A 17,402-nucleotide genomic window follows, 5' to 3' on the forward strand; every position below is an offset into this window, starting at 1 on the left:
CAATATTTAGTTTACTATAATTTATTTTGAATAAAAATTACCAAACATAAACCACGTTAATACTAACTCACTTCTGATCAAAATCAATTCTACAAAATCAATTTTATACAAACTTCCGTTTGCAAATGGTAATACAAACACACTTTAAAAAATGAAGAGTTTATGATTGAATATGAAAGGCCAGGCCTCGATAAATAGGTATAAATAATTCTGTGTAAATCCACACTTAATTTAATCTATGGTATATGATTACAAACTTTTTTGCTGACCATTCCTACGAGGCGCCTGTCGCCGCTGATTTCAAAGGCTTAAAAGTTAAAATACATAACATCATAATTAAAAATGCAAAAACAAATATATTGTTCATAATATAAAAGTTAAAACAATCATGTTATATATAAACAAAAAAAATAAACAACAAATCAATCACATATATAAATACATATTAAAATACAAAATATATCTTAAAATCTTAAAATATATATAAAACAACACATAAATATACACATATATAATTATCAATTTTTAATATGCACATAATAATATTATTAATATAAAAATGCTTATAAAGATCGAACAATTTCTATCAGCATTGTGATATGATTTTTTTTTGTGACTGAAATAAACTAAAAAAAAATTAAATAAAAGATCTTCTTAAATAGAGGAATAATCCTTTTTAAGACTACTTTTATGTAAATTCCTTTTAATAATTCTGATTTTAACGTTTACGACAAATGAAAAATAAAAAATTTCAGCTCTACAGGCTGCAGCCACAATGAAATTCAATTCCACAATTGTCCATTTGCAATTATGTCAATTGTCAACTACGTCACTGTTAACAGTTGTAATTCCACGCTAATACTTACAATATTGAGTAATATATTTCCACGCGCTTATGGATGAATAGTTTAACATATCCATCCTCAAAGATAATGCACGTCTCTTAACCACAAGAAGAGAACAGACTTCATGCTTAATCCAATTCAAATAAATGACAAGATATAAAGAAATTAATTGATGCAAAAAAATATACTCGTCAACACGTCTTAAATGAAAGTCACCTTGGCTCAAATGGTCACAGCTTAGCTATGAGGTCAGAGTAGTGACTGATTATCAAGGGCCTTAATTAGAAGATAGAATATACTAAGGAAATATTCTGAAAGAGGGTAAAAAAAAGAGAGAAAGTGGGGGGTAAAAATATGCCAGAACATTTTTCTTGTAAGATACAGTTCAAGGTGTGAACATCTTCTAAGGCATATGTGTTGCCAAACAGAATGAAATAATTACCACTTACCAGGAATTTTCTTAAAACTATTTAAGTTCAGAGCAAATGATACAAAACCTATAAAAATAAATAAATAACTGAACTCCTGAAACATAAATTATAGAATTTAATAAACCATTATAGATGCTAAATTGTAGTTATACATAGTGAATACAAGGATTATCATCTCACGAAAGAAAAGGACAAAATCTTCTGATCCATAAATGCTACGAGAGGAAAAGACTAGCTAATCGACTTCTGGCTCTAATAATATATGCTTATTTCCTTTTTAAAGGAACAAGTAACCAGGAGGTAAAAAGAATAAACAACTGAATTCCAATATTCATCCAACCAGAAACTAACCATAAGTTAGCATGCATTTAGTCTTCGTCAGAGTTGTCAAATGTAATTTTTTGAGACTTCGGTGCATCAGCGGAAATTTCCTTAAAGTGGGCCCCATAAAGCTTCGACTCCTAATATAACAGAAAATGATAGTTTAAACATCAATAGAATATCTTGCACAAATTCTAAAGGATTGCAATCCAAAGCAAAATTTGTCGCAACAGTCATAAACCATCAGAAAGGAAACCTGATCAGGTGCATAGAGAGAAATGAAGAAGAAAATATACCTTTTTCTTTACATGTGTGCCAAATTTTAAAAGGGCATCTGGCACAATTTGTCCAGCTTCTCTTAATACATTCACAAGCTCCCCAGCAAGACCCTGAATATTTCCATTCAATAGTGGCAAAAAAAAAGTTGAGAAACAGCATGACAGGCAAATAAAAAACCTCAAATACATCGGGCATGGATACCACCTTATTCTGCTGTGTGAAGAATGTATGGGCAACACCCTTTTTACCAGATCGTCCAGTCCGACCAATTCTATGAACATAATCTTCTGTAGTTAAAGGAAAACTATAGTTGATAACAACTTCAACATCTGGAATATCCAATCCACGTGCAGCCACATCAGTAGCAATCTGCCCAATAAATTATAAATTAGGTCAAATAAATGACCGAACAAAGCCACACACTCTGTGCAGAACAATTGAAAGACCTCAAACCCTATTTATGCACACTATCCACAACAGACATTCAGGGGAGACAAAAAAATGTAGTTAAAAGAAAAGAAAATAAGAATAAAAACAGAAGGGAACGCTCAGTTGATACTTGATAATCTCTTTGCCTTCTATTCAGTTTGGATGAAGATCAGTGGAAGTAACAAAGTGAATTTATATCCATTCACTAGCTATGTAAAAGATGGCCTTTAGGTTTATGACATAACCTGAACTAGTTTATCCAATAGTATAGTATATTGTAACATATGGCAGTCACAAAGCTAACCTTGCAAAACTAAATGTTGACTCTTAACACAAACGGAAGTTGGATGTAAAGCATTATATGGATAAGGCAGGAAGATAAATTACTGCTAAAAAGATATTTACACGGTAAAAATGATGAAAGGAAAATAATCAACCCCCCAAACATGTCAGTATTTCAGAGAAAGGAACACCAAATCTTGCTGGTATTCAAGTACCAATTCATAATCATAATCGCAGTTTGAAGCAGCATACCATTAAAGGACAGCTCCCATTCTTGAATAATGAAAGTGCCTTTGTACGATCATGTTGTGCTTTGTCTCCATGTATGGACACAACCTTCCAACCTCTGAAAAGAATTTATCATGTCACAAGTAGCTAATGTCAACAACAAACACTACATGTGTTCACACACACACAGCATACCCTTGTTGAAGCATCCTTTCAACTCGTGTGGTTTCCATTTTGTACAAAACAAAGATCAATACTCGGTTCCTGATAAAAGGTACACACTCTTATCAACATGTAGAACAAAATAGTTAAGTCTGAAAATATCAACTACCAATATGCTTCATGATAACTCGTCCTTTTTAGGCTACAAAAATACATGTATATGTTCATTGAAAACCAAACGAACACTGGAAAATGTTAGGAATTAAGGATAGCAACAACTTGATCCAATATATTAACTATTCACTGCTTCCTGGGAAGATATCTCTAGTTTTAAGGATTAATTATCATGGAGAGAGACCTCTGAGATTTGTGGTATTTTTCCAGTAAAGCAACCAGTCGGTTATCACGCGCACGGTCATCCAAGACCTATGAATGCAACAAGATTTTTCCACTAGTCAACAAAAACATTTAAAACAAACAAATGTAGACTAGATTTGGTCAAATACAGACCTCAACTATCTGCATGACATCATGATTCGCAGCTAAATCTTCTGAACCTACAACAACCTGTCACAAGTTCAAAAATCAGTTTCCACAACTAAATAAAAAACTAGTTGAAAGCCTCTTCTAAAATCTAGATACAGACTTTTACAGGGTTGGGATCCATAAACTCCTGTGCTAACTGATGAACTGGTAAGGGCCAAGTAGCGCTAAACATCACCATTTGGCGAACTGCAAATTATTAGAATTCCATCAATAAAATAAATAAGCTGGGAACAAATTGTGGTAGTAAAACATATTTACACAACTTATTGTTGAATCAAATTTTGAAACTGTAGATCTAGTGCATCAAGTGACAGAATTTAAGGTAAAGGACAAGAACTAAAATTGAAAGAAGAAAGTTGATATGAAGAAAACCAGGAACAATTAAACTGTAAGCCTCATACCAGAGCATGTCTGACCCAGTATAGAGCGGACTACTTGTTCGAAACCCATGTCAAGCATCCGATCTGCTTCATCAAGCACCTTAGACAAACAAACAATAATATAAGCATCTACTCAACATAAAATTATAGAAATACACAAATACAAAAGGAAAGCGAAATGATAGTTGTCACACTGGAGACCGAGAAATGGATGTTATGTAAAGCAGAGCCAACAAGAATTAGATGATACACAAATTATGTCTAAACTCAACTTCGGGGAACTCCAACACCAGCATTTAGTATATGTACAATGAAGTAATTCACATTAAGGTGATCTGAGCCCACTACCCACTAGTTAGACCACCTAGAAAATACATGATTGATTGACAACTTGTTTTCAATTTCATCTAGAAAAATGCACTATGAGTGAGAACGGATGAACAGCAGTTTGCTAGAAACTTTACTACTTACCACAAAAGATACATCTTTTAGGCTACAGACACCCATTTCAATCAAATCCTGTATACGACCAGGAGTTCCAATGACAATGTCCTGGATAAAAGAGATAAGCATTGTTAAAAGATTCATTTGTTTAAAGTTATTAAACCGAAGAAAGGGGGGGGGGGACAAAGGAAAGGAAAAGCTATATAACTTACGATGCCAGATTTCAGTGACGAGATTTGTGGCCCTTTGGAGGTTCCACCATACAAACAAACTGACTCCACACCACAAGACTTACCAGCATCACACATAACATCTGAAATCTGCAATACAAATAAGAAAGCCTTTAGATGCATATTTATCATTTAGCAAATTAACATCTGTACCCATTAAGTCGAAGATCCAAGTTAAATTCACCAGAGGTTATATCCTTAACAAACAAGGAAACTTTTTTACAGTATGAAGAAGGAAAATCATGACACCCATCTCACTAATATATCACGATTCAAGATTACAGTCATAATCAAATGACAGGAAATTATAGCATTACAAAAAAGAGGGATATATGCTAATAGCTAAGGACATGTACTTTGCACACTATTGAAATAGGAGGTTGAAGTCCATCACGCCTCATGGTTTCTGTGTTTGTGTACAAATATATAAAATTATGTGAATAACAAGGAGGTAATGTTCATTTTAGTCCTTTGACTAAGTAGGAATAACTCCATTTGAATGTAATGCTGCATCTCAATGAACTAAGCAATAGGCAAAGTGTGACGCAATGGTTTTGAAAGATAAAGAGCCTAAAATCAATGAAACAACAACCTATGCATTAAAAGATAAGAAGCATACTTGTTGAGCTAGCTCCCTGGTAGGAGAGAGCACGAGGCAAAGAGGGTTCCGACCCTTCACCGCTTTATTCTTCCGCTTGCTCAGAACGTGCATAACGGCAGGAATCCCAAACGCCAGCGTCTTCCCTGTGATAACATACATAAAAGCTCATCAAAATCACACTCCGAATTCATTAAATTTTCATCACAAGTCATTCACAACAACACACCTGAACCAGTTGCAGCGATTCCGATGAGATCACGACCGTCCAACAAGAAAGGCCATGCACGTGACTGAATCGGCGACGGCTTCTCGAAGCCCTTGCAGCACTCCAGCACGTTTTCCGGCAGCCCCGAACCAGCGAAGCTCTTCACCGGCGCGTACTTCGCCTCTCCGGCGTTCTTCCCGGTAACCGCCACATGCCCGTCGGTAACCGACTCATCTCCTCCTCCGCCGCCTCCGCCAGCTCCATCAACGGATTCAGCTTTGGTTTCCTCCACGTTCTCTTCCGAATCGCGCTTGTGCTTCTTCTTCTTCTTTTTCCCCTTGTCGGATTCGGCGGCGTTTCGAGGCTGGATCTCGTCGAGCTTTCTTTTGGGACTAGCGGTTCCGTTTTGTTCTTGGTTGTGTTTGTCTTTGTTCTTGTGCTTTTTCTTCTTCTTTTCGGATTTGAGTTTAGGACTGTTTGGGGCTTCTCCTGCTGGTGATGGCACGGCAACTGGTTCGGCTGCGACAACGGCGTCGTGTTTGCGACCCATGATTTGGAGGTGGAAAGTGTGGAACGAAGTGAAGTGAAGGAAAGTGGAAACCGCTACGCAGCGCGCGAACCAGTGCCCGAGAAGAAACCGCACAGAGGCGCAAGTACGAAGGCTTTGTGTAGTATTTGTTAGGGTTTTGACTTTTTTAAATATTTGACCTCTTAGTTAGAACTTAGAACTCTAAATTAAAAGCAAATTAAATACATCATCACTTGAACTAAAAATTAAAAATATAAGGAAAATACACTATTTTTTTTTCTTTAAACGAAAATATGTAAGATAAACAAATATGGGAGTGTTATTTTAGTGGTGATTGATATATTATTTTACAAATTTGTCATAAAATAATATATATAATTTACATAAGACCAGTTTTTATTGAAATAATCATTACATTGAAGTTTACAATTAGTTTTACATATAATTGGAATTTTAATTATAGTTTATTTTGGTTTACAAATAATTAGCACAACCATAAATTATGGCCAAATGAAATTATAGAGCTTTTTCAAATGGCATATTCCCGATGAAAAATTTCCAAATTTGTGGATTGTGGCTTCTCACACGATTTTTTTTTTTCGGGGTCAAGTGTTTTATGGCTTTCTTCAGATGCGGTGTGGCTCAGATCTTCGAGAATGAGCTTAAGGCAGGCAAGGCCCAATGTTTGAAAAGAACCAAAAAAAAAAATTCACAGCTCTGCTTCATCATCACATAGTAAAGCTATTGTATTGTAGCCAATTTAAATTGATTTAGTAATTAATTTATTAATTCACTTAAATAAATATTAAGAGTTTGAATCTTTTTTAATTAAGTAGTCTCTTGAGTTAAGATATATTATAAAAAAATAAAATAAAACAATTGTCAGGTGATCAAAATTATAATTATTTTTTAAAAAATATATAATCTTAATTCCTCTTGTATTTTGTGTGAGCTTTGATTGATTTAAAAAAAATAAAGTAGTATTTTTTAAAATAATATAATTCAAAATAAAAAAAGTTCTACATTTAAGTTATTTATCTAATTAAGTTTAACTAAATTATTATAATGTGTGTCTAGTTCATGTGCTTCTTCTTCTTATTTTCTTATTTTTTCTTATCTTTCTTTTTCGTTATCATTGTCGTCGTCACCATCACTACCACCACTTTCACCTCATTTTCTTCCTTCTCATTTCTTTCTCATTTAAATTTATTCTCCTCTTTCCTTTTCCTCCTCCTCCATCATCATCATCATCGTTATGTTTGCGCTGATGCTACTATTTCTTCTTATTCTCCTTATTTGTCCTTATTTTTTTTCATTATCGTCGTCGTCGTCGTCACCATCACTACCTCCTCCTCTTCCTCTTCCTTCCTTTCTCATTTGAGTTTATTCTTCTCCTTCCTTTTCCTCTTCCTTTACCATCATCATCGTCGTCATTGTCTTTTTTTCTTATATGTAAATTACAGTGCTTCTTTTCCTCTTTCATTCTCCTTTAAATTTTTTGCACATGTAAGATTTCAATCCAATAAGTGTGCATTAAAATCTAATTGAGAAGCAATGCTTTTAAAAGAAGTAAAAATAACTGAAGAAAAAAAAAAGAATAAGAAGCAAAAAAAAAGATATTTCTGTGATTTCGTAACAATATTTCAGTGTCAAAATTAATAAGTTTTGGTATCTTTTGTTTCTGGTAATAATTCAATTCAATAAGTGTGAAACTACATTCATTCAACTAAATAAGATTCTAATATAGTACAAACATATTCACTCAAGTAATTTTGGTATTATCTTGTGATCTTTTATGTAATTTATTTTTTACTTTCATTCAATTAAATAAGATTGTACTACATGTTCATTCAAGTCTAATATGAGAAGTAATATTTCTAAAAAAAAAGTAAAAATAACAATTCAAAACTCCTTCTCCTCTTATTCTTCGTTATCTTGATCATTTTGATTACCTAATAAGATTAGAATATCAAATTAAAATATTCATTCTCATTATCTTTAGTTAGTAAGTAGAGAAAGAAAAGAAGTTCTCGTTGAAGCATAAGGAAGCATAAGAAGATATTTCTGAATTTATAGTAAAATTTTGGTGTTAAAATTAAGAAGTTTTTGTAACAACATTTCAGTGTTAAGATTAAGAAATTTCGGTATTTTTTGTTTCTGGCAAAAATTTAATCTAATTAGTGTGAACCTATATCCATTCAACTAAATAACATTGCAATATAGTACTAACATGTTCATTCAAGTAATTTCGATGCTAACTTGTAATATTTTAGTATGCAATTTATTTTTTACATTCATTCAATTAAATAAAATTGTAATAATATTTATTCAAGTCTAATATGAGAAGCAATATTTCTAAAAAAAATAAGAATAACAATTTAAAACCCCTCCTTCATCATCATCATCATCATAAGAAGCAAAAAAAAATTACAGTATTAAAGAAACTGTGTTTTTGTGGTTAAATTTCATATCGATATTAAGAAGTTTTGATGTTATTGTTAAGAAATTTCAGTGTTGTTTTCTAATAAATTATGTATAATTCAAAATTCCTCATCCTCTTTTTCTTCTTCTCTAGTCTCACATTTTTATAATTCTTCTTATTTCGCCCTCGTAACAAAAATATAAACATAAAAAGAGAAAAAAATCAGACAAAAAAAAAGCATATAATGCTACAAAAAAAGTACCAGGAAGATGAAAAGGAAAAGAAAAGAAAAACACAACAAACTGCATGCAAAGAAGAAGAAGGAACGCAAAAAAAAAGAAAAAACACAAAAGAAAAAAAAAGAAGCGCATAATATATGTGGAAGTTGAAGTGTGTCGACACACTCTCACTAATAAAATTGCTTTTTATTATGTTTGAACTTTAAATTAATTTGATTGAGTTTAGTTGCAAAAGAAAATTAAATATGTAGTAAGACTATAAAAAATATATGTATAAATAAATTTTTTTAAATTAATAAAAATAAATTATTATTTGTTATTATAAAAAATTTGATTATTGATAACTCTTCTTTGTCAACAATAGGACTATTGTCCAAAATACTAGGGGTGGCAAAACGGGCCGGCTCGCCCCATAAATAGGTTTGCCAGTCTGTCCCGCTTTATGGCGGACTGACGGGTTGGTGGGCTAGCCCGCTTGACTCTTTTTTTTTTTTTGAAAAATAAAATATATTAAAATTAACCAAAAAATAATAATTAAAAAATCAAATAGAAATAAAAAATAGTCAAATTATAATATACTTTTTTTACTATTTTTTTTATTTTTAACTTCAATAAAATTGTTCAAAATAATATTTGTTAATAGAATCATCTTTATTTTAAAAAATAAATCACATAATTTGAGTATATATACGAAATTGTAAAATAAAATAAATAAAGTTAATAACTAAAAGAAGAATAAAAACAAAAAATGAAAAAAAGGTGTTTAAAAATTCTATAATTATTAATTTTATAATAGTAATTACTCTTTTATTTAATAAAAAAAATAAAAATCTTCGACCCGGCGGACTGCCCCGCCCCGCCCCGCCAAAACCCGCCAATTTGGCAGTTTTTTAATTTGCTGGTTTCCAAATCCTAACCCGACCCGTATTGTTTAGCGGGTTTAGCGGATTAGTCCGCCGAATTCGACCCGTTTTACCACTCCTACAAAATACTAACCAATTATGCCCATTACTCTAAAAATTACACACTCATTTTTTTAGGTTATTTAATAGAACAAAAATAAGCTCTAAATTAAAATCAATAAGAACACAAGAAGGTAAATGATAAAAATTTTAAAATATGACATCCAAAATGTAGAATATGATCTTAATCAACAAACTTATCAGCACAAGCATTAGTATCTTAAATTTTTAGTGAAGCCTGCATCTATCTTTCTCTTTTAAGTAGTACCAAAGATTTTATTCAATGTAAATGTAGATAGATAAACATAATTTCACAATCATTAAAGAATTTATTTTATGAATAGTTTTTTCATATTCATCTAAAAATTATAAATTTGAGTCTTAGTCTTAACTTAAAAAAAAAATACAAAATCTAAATCTATTATAAATCTCAAAGCTCTACTTAAATTATAGAACAACAATTTAAATTTATATTAAAACCGACAAAAAATCTATCATCTCAATTTTTTGAGAACTATTGGATTAGCTTAATGTAAACTAAGATGGATGGGTTAACTTAATAAAATTACTGGAAACAAAATAGTTCATTTGCTAATTTTATCTAACTAATTTAGTTTTTTAAAAAATTCAAATTAAGTTCACAACTAAAATTATTCTCAAATCTTTCTTTTTCAGATATAGGAATTTAGTTGGCCAATAACATGATTCCACTCGTGTGTTGTGTAAGATTACCAAACAGCACCTCCCACGCCTTGCGAACAAGCCAATCCAACTTCAAGAAAAAGCGTGAAAAGTGCTTTCTCTCACCGCACGCACTTCAAATTTAAAAACAGAGTGTCTCACTCACTCACGCAGTCACGCACCTAACTGTTCGTTCGTTCGTCCGTTCGGTTATTCTGTGGCACTCCCAACGCACATTTCTCCCTTCAAAAAATTTAGGGATCTAAATCTAAGCTCTCTCATTCACCATGAATCGCCACCAGGATCCTAATCCGTTCGAAGAAGAAGTTAATCCTTTCTCGGTAATCTATTCTCACTCACATTTTCACATTCTCGATCTGTTTCTAATTTTAGTGCTTGTTTTTCTTCAGATCCGATATTGTATCTCTTAAACTAGCTAGATTTTGGTGATGGACCTGTTTTTCTATAACTGAAAAAATAGAATGCTTACGTGGCTTCTACTTTGATCTGGATCTGTGGTTTGCTAGTTTGGTCTTTTGCTCTAATTTCACTTCTCTTGTTCGGAAAATTGAGAACGATTGTGTTTGCGAATCTGCATTGAGATGCCAAATCCGCGTGTAGCTTAGTGTGCATGTTTGTGGATCTGAAACTACGTAAGTTTGCGGTTTCTATTAGTTGGTCTATGAACTCCGCGTATTTTAGTGAATGCTCGTACTGCTATAGGCTATGCGTGTTTTCTCTGTTTTATTTTAATCGTTAGCTTTTTGTCTTTCCCAGTCATGAACTCATGATTGATGTGGCATAGTTCTATTCTTTTTTTATCAAGTTGTATATCAAGCTGGCTTGTTTAAGTTGAAGTGTTGTTCTTGTATTTAAACATATATGATGTGGTTTGTAGACATAATTTTCAAATTGTGCCTAGCAGAAATGCTTAAACGTTGAATAACATCTTTTTGCTGTGGATCTGCTGCAACTTTGAAAATGGCACTAAAAGTGTGTGATCACACTGGTTTTGCTGTCTTGTCTCCTGCATAATTTTGAGTTTGCAGTGTGTTGTTGGTTTCAATTGCAAATATATCACAATATTGCCAATATGTAGTTTAGTGTTTTACCATTAAAGACAGAATTTGATTTACTTAATGATTTGAGCTTTATTTTAGGTCTAATTTTGCTCTTTATGAGATGTTTGATTGAAACCATGTAAGTTTTAATTAACTAATTCTACCAGCCAATCTTTGAAAGCCATCTTGTTGAGATAATGTGGTTGTTATAGTTTCATTCTGGTGTGCAACTTGTTAGTTTTCGAAGTTTTAGCAATTGATGCTTTATCATTATCATTTGTGTCATAAAATAGCCGTTTCATTCTATTCGTGGAAATCTTACAGAATGGTGCTGGTGCTCCTGGATCAAAATCACGTATTCCACAAATGTCATCTGAACCAGTGGGCTTTGGCCAAAGACATGATGCTACAGTTGATATTCCTTTGGACGTTACAACTGTAATGCCTTGTTAATTCAATGATTTTCTTAAGACTTGGATTCTCTTCAAGAGGCTGATTTTGCTTCTGTGATGTAAATATAGGACTCTAAGAAAAAGGGACAAGAGCTAGCAGCTTGGGAAGCAGATTTGAAAAGGAGAGAGAAGGTTGATTTTTCAACTTTTTCTCTAGGATCTTGCTTTTTAGCATATTTATTGTTGACTCTTTCAGAGTACCTATAACAATTACATTTATTAACTGTCTTCATCTATATGTTCTTATTTTTTGTTCTACTATTAATTAACTGGTATGCTTTGCCTTCAAGGATTTTGACTCTTTCAAAATGTATACTCAGGAAATAAAAAGAAGAGAAGAAGCTGTTGCTAAAGGTGAATAATGAGACTCAAACATGTGACCTTCTTGATTAAGTATCTTTTTGTTGTATTTCTAGTTTATGAGGTGACAAAAAGAAAAAGGAGAGGAAAAATTGAAATTTTAAATGGAGGGAAAACTTGTAGAGAAAAGTTTGTTTCTCGAGTTTTCATTCCCTCTAATTCTTCAGTTTCTCTTTGACTGAAAAACAAAAAATTTAAAAACTAAAAAAAGAATTTCTTTCCATACATCCAAATATAGAGTAAATTTATGCCAAGTCAGTAACCTGTTTTATTTTCAACATTTGCTTATCAGCTGGTGTGCCTGTTGATGATAAGAATTGGCCTCCATTTTTCCCAATCATTCACCATGATATTGCCAATGAGATACCAGTTCATGCTCAGAGGCTGCAATATTTGGCCTTTGCAAGTTGGTTAGGTATGGTTGCTTAACTATCTTATTATTTATTAGGCAGCCTGGTTGGTTGTTTCCGAGACATATTATGTGTTCTCTTAGTTAAAATGAGTAACTGCTTGTAGGTCTCCCAAATTAAAGGAAATAAATCTAAACTCTGTTGTGCTATTTCATGATCTAATTTTCAATATTAGTAGACATGTGGATTTTTCTTCACAATACTATACAACCAACTTGTTCTTAATTTTTTTTTCCGCTTAGCTTTTTTTTATATCTTTTCAGGAATTGTTCTATGCCTAGTTTTTAATGTAGTTGCTGTGATTGTCTGTTGGATCAGAGGCGGCGGTAAGCTGATTCTTCTACTCTTTTGATATTTCCAGCTCCCTCTTTCTAGTGAAGTGATTTGGATTTGTATAAAATAAGTGCAGGCTCTAAAATTTTTTTCCTTGCGGTTATTTATGCTCTTCTTGGGGTTCCACTTTCATACGTGCTTTGGTACAGGCCCCTCTATCGTGCTATGAGGTAAACCATGTTAAGCATTGATAAAACTGCCTAAGTACAAGGGTTTGTGCCTAGTATGGTTCCCTTTTAGTTAATAGGTGGGGAGGTTTTAGTGTATCGGTTTATACTTTATAGTCTACTGACTTAATTGTTTTTTATATGCAGTACGGATAGTGCACTGAAGTTTGGTTGGTTTTTCTTGTTCTACTTGGTAAGCTGTTCTATTGTTTGATGCTAGCATAATATTCGTGAGATGAGAACAACTTATTAATTCTTTTTTTAATTACTGTCTTGATGCAGATTCATATTGCATTTTGCATCTTTGCTGCAATTGCGCCTCCTGTTGTTTTTCATGGAAAATCATTAACGTAAGTTCTGCATATTTTCCTTATAGAGCTTGTCTAATTAAAGTTCCATAAAGTTGTTGCTATTTGATTCGTATATGTACTTGGTATTGCCAATAATTTTGGCGAATTTAGAAAGAGACTAAGGGTAGAAGTTTTCAAAACTTGCATCTTAGAACATGCTGGTTTGTACATTTCCAATGATAAGATTTTTACTGTAGGTCGGGGGTAGTATGACTAGAATTGAATGTTTGTTCTGTTTCTGTAAGAAATTGCTATTTGGTTAAATGACCTCGCTTGGAGAATGTCATGTATATTAAAGCATCACGGCGTTTGTAATGTTTTTGGTGGTCCAAACGAACACTTCACTTGTGTAGGCATATGCAGGATTAGAGAGGCAACACATACTTATTGATATTATCTCGTCATATTATTTTTCACATTGAGGTGGGGAGGGACTATCATGGCTCTAAATACACCAAAAATGGAACTTAGCACGTGTGCTTTCTATAAAAAATACTTGCATGTCTTTTTGGCTTTTATCTTATGGTAACCCTTTTACTTAGTCATAAGTATTGGTGCCTGTTAGATGAACATAGTATTTTCTTTACATTTGAATTAATTCATTAAAAATTTCAGGGGCATTCTTGCGGCAATCGATGTTTTCTCAGACCATGTATTGGTTGGGGTAAGTTGTCTTTGATGGATGCATTTTTTTTCTTGTTTGGATAAACTGTTTCATCTATTCCTTGAAATATCATCATTTCAGCCATGAATGTTTTATTCTGTAGTGTGGTAACTGATGATAGTTATTTATTAAAAATTTAGAAGCACCGTCAGTCTTGGTTGATCTTATAACCCTTGAAATGTAAAGGGAGACATGCTTTTAGGTACCTTAAAATGAAAAGTGTCTTTAAGATCTGATTAATGAATGTCATACGTCCATGGAGACAGTTTAAGATAATGTTGATGTCCATCTCTTGTTATTTGCACTTGATCTTATCTGAGAAACAAACAAAATGATATCCAAGGAACTAATTCAGGACCTTCAATTCAGATGAAGGGATGTATAGTTTGTGGGAATTCGACATATATGGAACTAGAGTGACTGGTGCCTAGCTTCTGTAAGGCATGAGTAATGTGAGATTAGTGTTTCTTGTTTGATATATTTTTTTGTTAGAACAAAATGATCTTGATGCTCTGGAATTGAGGATATTGGAAAAGCTGTTTATATTGTACACTTTTCAACTTGAATTAGGTTCACAAAGGAAAATTTCTGTACCTTTATGAAAAAATTCAAGTTCCACAGTTGTTTGCTTGTGCTTGCATGTTCAAGTCCAATTTATGTTTGGTGTTGTTGCAGATATTCTACTTGGTTGGATTTGGTCTATTTTGCTTGGAGGCTCTTCTAAGCTTGTGGGTGCTTCAGGTGAGGGATAAGACATTTGCAATCAAATATTTATATTGCTCCCCAGCTTTGGAAAGTCCAAAACTTCAAATAATATCAACATGGACTATTTACTGCAACATTCAGAATTTAAATAATAATAATAATAATAATAATAAATCTCTAAAACATGTCCATGATTGCAAACAATGGTCGCAGATGTTAGTTATTATCCTGGTAGGTGGTAGCATATATTGAACAGTGGTTTGCTGATTGTTTCTTTCCCTTGTGTCTGCAGAAAATATACTTGTATTTCCGGGGACATAAGTGATGTTGTTCTCAGGTTTTGATCCATCGGCGTTTATGATTCAGTCACTGGCCATTGTGGCTTAGTATATTCTTTATTTTTGCCTATGCGCTTCATTTTTCGTCACAATATCTAATTTGTGATATTGTTCGATGTTACTCTAGTGATTGTATGAAAGTTTAGGGTGTGTAATTTGTAGTTTGTGAAGTCTAGTGTATTTCCTCCAGTGAGATGAGAATTTGATTTTGATAAGCATGTGTAGTAGATTCCCATTGTTAGTACTAGTTTAGTGGCATTGTATTGGTGATACAGATCCACCTAGACCCTAAATTTGCTGATCATTCAGACAAATTGTATTCCATTATACTTATTCAATTACCGTCATGGAAATGATTTGTATGTAGCCATCCGAAAAAACAAAGGAAGAAAAAACAAAGAAAAAAAATAAAATAAAATGAGTTGTTTTATCAACAAAGTTGATTTTGAGATGTTATGAACATCTAATGCGCCAGCTACAACCTTGGACATACGCTCGAAACAGCTGAATTCTAACCTTGAACAGAAGCGTATAACTGTTTCTCATTTAAAAATAAAAAAAACCAATGAATTATAACCTGAGTGTTTCAAAGTGACAATTATCGAAGAGCATACAGGTTTATGTGAATTTATTATTACTGATATTTCTTGGTAGAGAATTGGTTAAAATCTTCCTACAATTCTACAAATTCCCCCCTCTTTAATTATAATCCGAGTTTATTCTGCTCAGATTAGAAAAGAAGCAATTGTCAGGTTATATTAAGAATAAATTTGCATGTGACTAAATCCATCTCAAAATTTTCTGTTCTTTTTTCTCAATTTATATCATTGAGCCTATTCTATGCTAGCATTACAGTACCTTTTTTCTCAAGTTATTCTCAACGTGTAACGCATAAACAAGTAAAACGAACATGAATAAACAAGAATACTAGATGCCACCAGGCAAAACAAATGGTGTAATCTACAAATTTCAGTAAAAATACGTCTTTGTTGGCACTCAGTTGAAATTTGGAAAAGTTATGCTCAAGCAAAGGGTTCATGGTAGGTTCCCAATTCAAATGTCTAGAAAACCAGCCATGTCGCCCACTTATATACGAATCAAGCCACGGGCACTTGAACTAAAACAGCAAGCTTCTTATTTCTTAAGGCTCTATATATTATATTTCGTTGGTTGAAAAAGTATATGTATTATATGAGCCTTCCATTTATGCTGTTTGGTTGTCTTATTATAGCATACTTTACGTGTCATATTTGAATAGTCATATATGGACGTCTGGCTGCATGCTTTACGCCAATGGTTTATCGTACATAGTTATGATTAAAATAATTACAAGTTGATATAACATTAGCATTTAGAGTAAATCTCAAAAAGAGCATATAAAAACCAATTTAGTTTGGTAGTATGGTTTAATTTACTCGTTCACTTTAATAAATATTAAAAATTCGAAAATTTTTTATCTATGCATCAACTAATTGGCCATAAAATCTTTATATATGCAGCAATTATATAAGTTAGTCAAGTAATTAGTTCACTATTTCGTTTAAACAAGTAAGGGAGATTTGACGATAAATTTTTAAATGAAGCTCACTACTTCGACATATTATTACATATAAAATCTTTTCTTATAAAATATACACTAATCTCGCTTATGATATTCAATATTTGTGTATTTATGAACATGATATCAAACTACTCTGTGGAAAAAGAGATTAGAGTAGACATAAAACTCTCCTGAAAATTATTAATTATTGCAAGTCAAAGAGTATCTATAAATCATTCCACCCTAAAGTCAGCACTGGCCAACCATATGACCCGAATGTTCTCCTTCTTCGTCAATTATAGTGTAATAATATTAAGTGAAAGGAATTCGCTTTTGCCTAAACACACGCACGTAATTTGTCGGCGCAGAGTGCATATGCAAGAATCTACATCTAATTTCCCTTTCTTAAGTTTTGAAGAAGGTTCCAATGAACATAATACAACACAAACAATTGGTTTAACCAAAACAAAGTTCTTAAACCATCTGCTGAACTAATAAAAATACTATATCCCATATACTATATACTCCAAGTGTGATGGAACACCATATTCTCATATTGGCAGTGACATAACTAGCATTCTAGCAACTAGCTATTGCTTTATAAACTATAATTGAATTTTTTAATTAAAATTATTATTATTCTATATGGTGGCGACATATGGTCAAAAATTAGACTAATCACTATATTGTTAGTATTTGACCAATTGTCCATTTATTTGATTCTTCACCAATATGAAAAAACTACACGTTTGTGGCTATGTGGCATATGCTTATGTACCTTACTAACCAATGTCCACATCTTTTTA

The 17,402-nt window shown here is 32.5% G+C and overlaps 2 protein-coding genes across 2 annotated transcripts; one reads left to right on the forward strand and one right to left on the reverse strand.

Moving 5' to 3' along the window:
- Positions 1-1,378: 1,378 nt before the first annotated feature.
- Positions 1,379-6,308, reverse strand: LOC112747472 (DEAD-box ATP-dependent RNA helicase 5-like). Its single transcript, XM_025795507.2, has 13 exons — positions 5,405-6,308; positions 5,197-5,321; positions 4,560-4,667; positions 4,375-4,455; positions 3,925-4,003; positions 3,624-3,709; positions 3,488-3,544; positions 3,336-3,403; positions 3,011-3,079; positions 2,840-2,933; positions 2,081-2,245; positions 1,894-1,986; positions 1,379-1,737 (listed from the first exon to the last, which is right to left on the reverse strand). Exons 1-13 carry the CDS (start codon positions 5,931-5,933, stop codon positions 1,645-1,647), a joined length of 1,647 nt encoding a protein of 548 aa, XP_025651292.1. The 5' UTR covers positions 5,934-6,308; the 3' UTR covers positions 1,379-1,644.
- A 3,925-nt stretch (positions 6,309-10,233) lies between these two features.
- LOC112747473 (secretory carrier-associated membrane protein 4-like) lies at positions 10,234-15,418 on the forward strand. The gene is made up of 12 exons (XM_025795509.3): positions 10,234-10,557; positions 11,602-11,715; positions 11,799-11,861; positions 12,050-12,083; positions 12,382-12,504; positions 12,763-12,825; positions 12,909-13,002; positions 13,147-13,192; positions 13,282-13,349; positions 13,965-14,013; positions 14,689-14,754; positions 15,011-15,418. Exons 1-12 carry the CDS (start codon positions 10,504-10,506, stop codon positions 15,041-15,043), a joined length of 807 nt encoding a protein of 268 aa, XP_025651294.1. The 5' UTR covers positions 10,234-10,503; the 3' UTR covers positions 15,044-15,418.
- The last annotated feature ends 1,984 nt before the right edge of the window (positions 15,419-17,402 follow it).

The sequence above is a fragment of the Arachis hypogaea genome, chromosome 15, assembly GCF_003086295.3.
Source record: "Arachis hypogaea cultivar Tifrunner chromosome 15, arahy.Tifrunner.gnm2.J5K5, whole genome shotgun sequence".
NCBI classification, from domain to species: Eukaryota; Viridiplantae; Streptophyta; class Magnoliopsida; order Fabales; family Fabaceae; genus Arachis; species Arachis hypogaea.